At 40.0% G+C, this 10392-nt stretch overlaps 1 protein-coding gene across 1 annotated transcript; it reads right to left on the bottom strand.

Moving 5' to 3' along the window:
* Positions 1–1292, bottom strand: or30bu1 (odorant receptor, family 30, subfamily BU, member 1). The gene is made up of 4 exons (XM_037688296.1): positions 1070–1292; positions 797–974; positions 395–698; positions 1–291 (listed from the first exon to the last, which is right to left on the bottom strand). The coding sequence occupies exons 1-4, from the start codon at positions 1290–1292 to the stop codon at positions 1–3; spliced, it is 996 nt and encodes a 331-aa protein (XP_037544224.1).
* Positions 1293–10392: the final 9100 nt, after the last annotated feature.

Genomic DNA, 10392 nt, shown 5'->3' with positions numbered 1-10392 from the left:
TCAGTGTAATTCAGGGACAGTTACATTTCGTCCAGGGTTAGACTTGTTGGATTTACGTTTCTGTATCCAGCGCTTGAATATTTCCTGGATCTCTTTGGTTCTGAGACAGTAGACAAACGGGTTTATCAGCGGGGGGAAAAAGCTGTAAAAAAACGTTGTTGCCATTCGCCCATCAACGGTCGTTTGAAAATTAGGAATGTACGGTGCCGTGTAGACAACAAAACGAGGTATGTAGTAGCTGGAAATGATAAATACCTGTGTGGTGCAGGTGGAAAACGTCTTCCTTCTGCCCTGTGAAGAACAGCAGAAAACAAAATCAACATTTTTACAACTGACATTCTGCAAGGTAAAAAATGTTGCATTAAATACGAAGGAAAAAAGGAATGCCATTCACCTGTCCGTTGACCATGTGCAAGACTGTAATAACAATGCAAATGTAGGAGAATACGATGAAGCACAAAGGAACATAAAGAACCACCATTGCTGTGATGTAGGTTACAGTGTACAGATAGCTTTGCTGCTCACACACTAGACTAACTAAAGACGTAAAGTCACAGAAGGCCTGGAGGATTTGATTGGGGCCACAAAATGACGTTCGGGCGAGGTTAATGCTGCCAATGCCAGGAAAGATGTGTGCCGTGACCCAGCAGAAGACTGTCAGAACCGTCATGGTTTGGATGGTCATCAGCGTGGGATATCTGAGGAGAGAAGTGTGAGGGGAAAAAGACAAAGTTGTTTGATTTCTTCCATGCTCCCGAGGTAAGATGTAAATGAATTCCAAGCGCTGCTCATCCACCTGAGAGGAAAACAGATGGCCAGGTATCGGTCAACAGCCATGGTCAGCATGATCATAGAGTTTAAACTGCCAAAGTAGTGGATCATGTGCCGTTGAAACTGGCATGTGTGAAAGCCAATGCTCCCATCATTCCACCAGTAGCGAGCAATGAGTTTCGGTAAAGCAACTGTGGTAAAACCTGAAGCAAGAATTAATAAACATCTTAGAGCAAAAGACACAATGACCTTTAAAAGTGAGAAAAAAAATATATATATATGGTAAAACAACATTTACCAATGTCTGAGAGAGCCAGGCTGACCATGGTGATATACATTGGCTTCTGAAGGTTGCGCTCCAAAGCAAAAACTACAACCAGTACCAGGTTGCCGACCAGTATTGTCACATAAAAGATCAAGAAGAACCATGCCATTATGTGAAAATACTCGTGCTGGAGACTTGGAAAGCCCACAATAAAAAACTCTGACACTTCTGTGCTGTTTTTGTCCACTGGACTCATGCTGCAGGCAGAGTGAGACACAGTTCATCAGCACAGATGAAGCACACGACTGAACTCTGAGCTTTTCTTACCTCCTCCAATGATCTTTACAGTGACAGGACCAGCAGGAAGACTCCGTACATTTTACTGACAGAGGAAGTGAAAGTTTATTGATGCAATTTTGTCTCAGAAGAATAAAGTAATTAGATCTCTAAGGATGAATAAGTAACTTATGAATAACAAATTCCATTTTTTTCATTGTTGCTGGTTTAAACAAAGTGAGACAAAGATTTATTTATCTGTACGAAGTTCATCATGACTTATTCCAAATATATTTGCATGTGCAAAAAAACGACAACTTATATTTTATTATGTTATTGTGCAATGTTTTTGGTTGTTAGCTTTAACATTTTACAACCCCAATTTTGATTTAATTGGGCCATTGTGTAAAAAAAATAATAAAAGCAATGATTTGAGAAAGTTATAAACACATATTTGAAGTAGGGACAGGAGCGACGAATGTCTGTAACATTAAGTGGTATGGATAATATACAGCTTAAGAAGCATTTTGTAACAAATTAGGTGTACAGTAATCCCTCGCTACTTCGCGGTTTGACTTTCGTGGACTCGCTCTTTAGTGGTTTTTCAACGATTGCCAACTTTAATATTACTCACGTGATTGGGACAGTAAGGGATAAAAAGTTAACAAAAATAAACTTCGGACAGGCACTGACATTTTGTAAAGTTCTTTCAGTAAGCCTATATAATGCCAGTCAAAAGAACTACACTACCCAGAAGCCAACAGTGCTTCCAGCCGCTGCTTTCTGTCGAAATGGAGGGAAAGTTTTGTAACGCAAATCTTCGCTATCTAATGAACTCACAGAACTGGCAGGAAAGTTGTCCTGAAGCTCAATTATCCACGTGCCAAACCGGAACAAGCCTGACCAGAACAGAGCTCTGCAGAGCTGATGAGTAAAATATTTCAGTACTGTACAGTACATATATGTATGTTGTTAAAATTATGTAGGTTAAAGAGTTTAGAGCATTGCAATAGTGTGGGAAGGGTTTATAAAGCCTTAAAATATACATATTAAAATAAATACAGCGTACCTACTTTCAGAACATAACCCTTGCGACAACTGATGAACTACTGAAAGGAAGAAGAACAAGAAGAAAAGAACAAGTTCATGATGTACTGTCCACTGTTGTCGTCTGTGCTCTTTGTTTAAAACAGGTCTCTCCTGTAAATGAGTCCTCGAGGCTCAGTGAGACTAACCTGTATAAATAAAGGTTGAATTGAATGTAATCAGAAATGTCTGAGCTGAAAGGATGAGGCTGAAAGTCAGTGTTGCTTGGTGTGATCTTTGGGCCCTCCGAGGCCACTGCAATAAAACCAGTCTGATTCTGTTCAGGATATCATTGCATGGGGAGCATGTCCACAAATCATGGTCTGTAAACACAGTTCACTGTCAGCCACAGATGCTGTTTAAAACTCTATCATGCAAAGAAGGATCCATATATGAACACCCTCCAGAAAGCTTCCGTCTTCTCATTTACTCACGAGACTCATTTAACCCTCCTGCTGTTCTTGGGTCATTTTGAAACCAAGACAAAAGTTCAAATCAACAGAGACAAAATGAAAAAGTTGTTCTGTGATCCAACTATTATTACTGGAAACCACGTATGCTGTCGTCTGTACTAAATAGGAGATGGAGCATTCGACCTGTCATCTTGGATGGAAATTCCAGGGAATTGGGTGGGTCTGGAGTCTGGACTCCACCCAATTTTGGAAAAACAAAGATTGACCCCCACAATAAATAATATGAGAAACTATAACTTTAAGTCCAAACTAGTCCATGCTCAATAATCCAGGTATACAATCCAACAATTTTCAGTCAGGTCATCTGGACAGTTTCTTTTTTGCTGAAACATTTCACCTTCCATCCAGAAGGCTTCATCAGTCAAGGAAACACACAACACAAAACTGATTCTTCCCCCAAACAGCTTACTTCAAAGTGGATAATTTTAAGTATTATAAAGAAAACAAAGAATATCCACCAGTTATATCAGCAGTACTTCAATTGAATCATTTCAAGAATCTAACCCCGCCATCAGCCTAACAATGGGTCAGTCCATTGAGCCCTGACGAGAGGTAGTGCACCTGGACTTTGAAAGGGTGCATCAGGTTTCATTGGCTTTCTGTAGCACAACTATTAGAAATCTAAACTTATGAGTGGGAGAATGGGCTTTAAGCCTCAGTGACCTCTCGGAAATTTTCTTGTTCTACTCAAACTAAAATATTTTAGCTTTTTGCGGACGAAAGCAGCAATACTTCCATAATATTTAAAGGGATCAGTAGGAACTATAGATCTTGTTTAATAAATTCTGTAGCTCATAATTTATATTGACGGAAACCACAATAAATAAAAGTGTTTGAAGAATATTAGTGGCGTTACCGTATTTTTCAGACTATAAGGCGCATTAAGCAAAACTAAAACATTTCGATTTTTGAGCACCGTGTGCCACATAAAATCCGTTTGAGATCAGTAAGCACAACCAGAATTAGGATCACTGTTGATTTTTGAGGAAATTAAAGAATTTTAAGTGCGTCTTATTGTCCGAAAAACACAGTATTTATTAAGCGTATGTTTTCTATTAACATGTTGTAGTGGTGGTTTTTATATTGGCTGTATAGGCAGCTGCCCAGGGCGGCATCTTGTCAAGGGCAGCAGGAGCACACACCCTCACACTCCCCTTCAAAAAAAAAAAAAAACCCACATTATTTCACATAGCCTGTCTAGCCTACACATCATTTTCCTATTGCCTACTTGCAGAGAGTGGGCGCCCTTCGTCAGGTGCAGGGCGTGCAGCTTCTGCTGAGGTCTGACACACAGGTAATAAAAAAAGGGGAGGAGGTTTCTCATATCTCCCTTGCTGGGCCAGGGATGCATTAAATAGTGCACCTAATACAATTAGTTTGCTAAGAAAATCACACCATTGATTGCTCCCAAACAAAGCACATTTCATTCGTAATATTGTGAGTTCTGTATAGCCAATAGTTCACAGCTTATTTGTGTGAAATCGCTGGAAAACTAATACAAAAATTAATCTGCACACCAAGAAAGGAAAATTAGTTTAGGCCCAAGTTTTTTATGACTCATGTTTAGGGATGGGTGGTGATAACTTACTCTGCTTGAGTGCCGATTACACACATGGAAGCTGGACAGGAACAGGTCAAATCCATCAGGCGTCCCGTTTAGGAAAAAGAGAAAAGTAGAAGAGGAGAAACGAGCAAAAGATAAAGGTATGCAGCTGTGTCATCTCTTGGAGCTTGAAAGGTAAAGCCTGTTCAGAGACAGGCTTACTGTTAATTAGTTTAGCTGCTGGATGGCATGTTTGGTTTTCAGCAGAAAATATTAGTTTTGAAGACTGAAATTCTTCTAAAACTAAACTGTTATATTGGAAAGTCATATTCAGCTGCTATAAATACTAAAGGCAATGATCTTGTGATGTAGCTTGGACCGTGTTAAATAGCAATTAACTGGAAAAGGTGTTGATTTGTCCCCTATTCTGAATATTTCACAAATCAGACATATATGTAGGCCTGTTTGTTTTTGGCTTAGTTGCTGTTTGCTTTGTCAGTGTGACGGTCCCTAAATCACTTCACATTACTTGGGAAAGTTGTGTTATCCTGCTGTAATTACTCAGTATTGCATTAGGCCATCTCAACAATGGTTTGATAGCCTATTAAATAACCATTGTGATGCATAGAATTATGGATGTTTGATAATGATACAACTGATGTTTGATGTATCAGAGTTTTAATGTATGGTATTTTAATGCAAATTCAAGGGAACTTCTGAAATATTTTGGCGCACCATCTGCCACAGGCCAGGATGAGGAGCCATCCACTTCTTCAGCCACACAGGTCACTTCAGCAACGGTTCTGGAGCCTCAGGAAGAGGAACTATTCACCTCCTCAGCCACAAATGTGTCTCCAAACGTTGTCTGATCCTGAGAATATTTGCCTCTACCTCTTCCCGCCTGCCGGACGGGTTGTTCACTCAAGGCACCAAACAGGCTAGGACCGCCCCTGACATGTTGCATTTATTCAGAGCTTTAAAATCTTATAAAAACCTTAAAGATTAGTGACAATTATTCAAAAGTTCAAGTTGACTTTGTCAATCGTATCACATGTGGTACATGAAGTGGAACAAAATTGTGTACACAATGTCCCAGTTACACCCAAAAATAGCAAAAATATAAAGTATAAAAATGACGACAACGGCAAAAAACCCCAAACTAAATCTATCTTCAGCCTGATCTTAAACAGTCTTTAGACTGAAGAAAACTACACCCATATTTCATGAACAATGACAGTTTTTCACCATTATTCACCTGCAACGTGAGCACATTAAAAATCTTTAACTATGGCAGAGTTTTATTTACACGTTTCCATGGCGACATTAGAGCTGCACGTCTCCTTGTGACCATGAATAACTTTTCATTTTGAACTTTAATATTGCATATGGATGCATGCCAGCTGTTTAGCGACCTGTTGGTTTATTATTTTAGTAAAAAATAAAAAAAAGAATAAGATTTTGTTGTGAGTCACTAGACCTCACGACCAGGAAGTGAATCAAGCCCTTTTTGCACTGGGACGGGTGACGAATGACATTAAGTGAGTGCTCCTGTTAGTTTGGTTTTCTGCAACTTGTGTACTTACAAACAGTACTGAATGTTTAATTTTGTTTTACAACAGTACATTTGACTGTATCTTAAAGGAAACCCCACCTCCCAAAAAAGTTTCTTTAAAAAAAATAAATTTTTACTGATCCCTCCAATAATGAGGTGAAATTTCCACCCCTGCCTGGTGTCTGTGTCTTCATAAGCCTGCCCATCTAATGGTATGAGGGTACATCAGTGCCTATGGCATGTGCAGCGTACACATCTGAAAAAGACATAATCAATGCAGAAAAATATAAATGGACTGTACTTATATCTTATCAGGATACTCAAAGCACTACACTACAATCTGTGCCCTCGTTCACCCATTCATACAGCACTACTAGATCTCTACAGAGAACAATCAGTGCTTTATCACATTCATACACCGATGGGACACACATCGGAGGCAATGAGGGGTTCAGTGTCTTGCCCAGGGACACTTCAGCATGTGGCTGCTGGTGGAATCAAACCCCCAACTCTCCCATTAGAGGATAACTGCTCTAACCACTCAGCCACAACTGCTCCTAATACACACAGGTTCTATAGATTAGAACATATGCTCTTTTTAAGGGAAGACTATATTTCAGCAAGACAATGTTGAATTGCAAACTGCATCCATTACTGCATGGCTTCATTGTAAGAGCCCAGGTGCAGATCTGACCTGCCTGCAGTCCAGACCTCTCACCAACTAAAGACAGATTTTTTAAAAATCCAGCAAAGAAGACCCAGGACTGTTGAACAGCTAGAATCCTACAGAGCAGAATGGGACAACATTCCCCTCTAAAACCAGCAGCTGGTCTCTTCAGGTCCGTCCTTCTTCAGGGTCAAGAAGAGGGGATGCTTCATAGTTGTAAACTTGTCCTGATCCATATTTTTGGAGATGTTTTGCTGCTATAAAATCAAAAGTTATCTTAATTTTACCAATGATGCACTTTCTTAGTATAAACATTTGAAATGTTTTACTTTGTTCCACTGTGAACAAAATATGTATTTATAAGTTTTGCAAATCATCTTGTTTTTATTCATATTTTACACATTGACCCAGGATCCTATGATAAAATCAACCAAAAACAAACTGGAGCAACACGCAGTCATGGAGTTCAATTACACAGTAAGTTCACAGAACTGTGTGATAACATGGGTGGAACATACTGTAAAGATTAATACCCAGCAAAGATAATGCAGGATGTGGTTTTCACTGCTTTGTGATTTTCTTTACCTTAAAATAGGGCATGCTGCTCTCTTCTGGCCAAACACTGTTATGAGAACTTTATAACCATTAGGTGTGTTCTACAAATGCACACAAATTAGTACTACAGAAATAAGTGTAAAAGTATACAGCTGTTGTTCTTTTTTTTTTCAGTAACTTTGGAAGAAAGTTTATCTTATATATACAGTGGGACAAAAAAGTATTTAGTCAGCCACTGATTGTGCAAGTTTTACTTAGAAAGATGAGAGAGGTCTGTATTTTTCTTCAACTATTAGAGACAAACTGGGGGAAATAATCCAGGAAATCACATTGTAAAATTTTCAAAGAATTTATTTGTAAATTATGGTGGAAAATGAGTATTTGGTCAATAACAAAAGTTCACCTTAATACTTTGTAACATAACCTTTGCTGGCAATGACAGAGATCAAACTTTTCCTGTAAGTCTTCAGCAGGTTTACAGATCTCCTCTAGAACAGTGATGTTTTGGGGCTGTCACTGGGCAACATGGACTTTCAACTCCCTCCACAAATTTTCTATGGGGTTGAGGTCTGGAGACTGGCTAGGCCACTCCAGGACCTTGAAATGCTTTTTACGGAGCCACTCCTTCGTTGCCCGAGCGGTGTGTTTGGGATCATTGTCATGCTGGAAGACCCAGTTATGTTCCATCTTCAATGCTCTCACTGATGCAAGGTGGTTTTGGTTTAAAATCTCATGATACGTGGCCCCGTTCATTCTTTCCTTAACATGGATCAGTCGTCCTGTCCCCTTTGCACAAAAACAGCCCCAAAGCATGATGTTTCCACCCCCATGCCTCACAGTAGGTATGGTGTTCTTGGGATGTAACTCAGCATTCTTCTTCCTTCAAACCCGAGTTGAGATTTTACCAAAAAGTTCTCTTTTGGTTTCATCTGACCACATGATATTCTCCCATTCCTCTTCTGGATCATCCATATGCTCTCTGGCAAACTTCAGACGGGCCTGAACGTGCACTGGCTTAAGCAGGGGGACACGCCTGGCACTGCAGGATTTGAGTCCCTCTACTGTGTAGCCTTTGTTACTTTGGTCCCAGGTCTCTGCAGGTCATTCATCAGGACCCTTCGTGTAGTTCTGGGATTTTTGCGCACTGTTCTTATGATCATTTTGACCCCATGGGATGAGATCTTCCATGGGGCCCCAGATTGAAGGAGATTATCAGTGGTCTTGTATGTCTTCCATTTTCTTACAATTGCTCCCACAGTTGATTTATTCACACCAACCTGCTTGGCTATTGTAGATTCACTCTTCCCAGCCTGCTGCAGGTCTAACATTTTCTTCCTGGTGTCCTTCAACAGCTCTTTGGTCTTGGCCATGGTTGAGTTTGGAGTCTGACTGTTTGAGGCTGTGGACAGATGTCTTTTATATAGATAATGATGTCAAACAGGTCCATTAATACAGGTAATGAGTGGAGGACAGAAGAGCTTCTTAAAGAAGTTACAGGTCTGTGAGAGGCAGAAATCTTGCTCGTTTGTTATTGACCAAATACTTATTTTCCACCATAATTTACAAATAAATTCTTTAAAAATCCTACAATGTGATTTCCTGGATTATTTTTCCTAATTTTGTCTCTCATAGTTGAAGTGTACCTATGATGAAAATTACAGACCTCTCTCATCTTTCTAAGTAGGAGAACTTGCACAATCAGTGGCTGACTAAATACTTTTTTGCCCCACTGTATGTACAGGTCCTTCTCAAAAAATTAGCATATTGTGATAAAGGTAATTATTTTCCATAATGTAATGATAAAAATGAAACTTTCATATAATTCAGATTCATTGCACACCAACTGAAATACTTCAGGTCTTTAATTGTTTTAATTCTGATAATTATGGCATAAAGCTCATGAAAACCCAAAATGCCTGTCCCAAAAAATTAGCATATTTCATCCCACCAATGAAAGACAAGTGTTTTTAATACAAAAAAACACCAACCTTCAAATAATCATGTTCAGTTATGCACTCAATACTTGGTCGGGAATCCTTTTGCATGAATGACTGCTTCAATGCGGCGTGACATGGAGGCAATCAGCCTGTGGCACTGCTGAGGTGGTTTTGGCACTGTGAGCAGGTGCCAAGTCATGCTGAAAAATGAAATCTTCATCTCCATAAAGCTTTTCAGCAGATGGAAGCATGAAGTGCTCCAAAATCTCCTGATAGCTAGCTGCATTGACCCTGCCCTTGATAAAACACAGTGGACCAACACCAGCAGCTGACATGGCACCCAGACCATCACTGACTGTGGGTGCTTCACACTGGACTTCTGGCATTTTGGCATTTCCTTCTCCCCAGTCTTCCTCCAGACTCTGGCACCTTGATTTTTGAATGACATGCAAAATTTGCTTTCATCCGAAAAAAGTACTTTGGACCACTGAGCAACAGTCCAGTGCTGCTTCTCTGTAGCCCAGGTCAGGCGCTTCTGCCGCTATTTCTGGTTCAAAAGTGACTTGACCTGGGGAATGCGGCACCTGTAGCCCATTTCCTGCACATGCCTGTGCACGGTGGCTCTGGATGTTTCTACTCCAGACTCAGTCCACTGCTTCCGCAGGTCCCCCAAGGTCTGGAATCGGCCCTTCTCCACAATCCTCCTCAGGGTCCGGTCACCTCTTCTCGTTGTGCAGCGTTTTCTGCCACACTTTTCCCTTCTCACAGACTTCCCACTGAGGTGCCTTGATACAGCACTCTGGGAACAGCCTATTCGTTCAGCAGTTTCTTTCTGTGTCTTACCCTCTTGCTTGAGGGTGTCAATGATGGCCTTCTGGACAGCAGTCAGGTCGGCAGTCTTACCCATGATTGCGGTTTTGAGTAATGAACAAGGCTGGGAGTTTTTAAAAGCCTCAGGAATCTTTTGCAGGTGTTTAGAGTTACGTCGATTCAGATGGTTAGCTTAATAACTTGTTTAGACAACCTTGTCATGGTATGCTAATTTTTTGGGACAGGCATTTTGGGTTTTCATGAGCTGTCAGTATTAAAACAATTAAAGACCTGAAATATTTCAGTTGGTGTGCAATGAATCTGAAATATATGAGTTTAATTTTTATCATTACATTATGGAAAATAATGATCTTTATCACAATATGCTAATTTTTTGAGAAGGACCTGTATGTGTATATATATATTATATATATGTGTATATATATATATATATATG

The sequence above is a fragment of the Nematolebias whitei genome, chromosome 14, assembly GCF_014905685.2.
Source record: "Nematolebias whitei isolate Nwh7 chromosome 14, NemWhi1, whole genome shotgun sequence".
In the NCBI taxonomy this organism is placed as follows: Eukaryota; Metazoa; Chordata; class Actinopteri; order Cyprinodontiformes; family Rivulidae; genus Nematolebias; species Nematolebias whitei.
The sequence above is the reverse complement of the archived record's forward strand: the minus strand, read 5'-3'. Positions and strand labels throughout refer to the sequence as shown.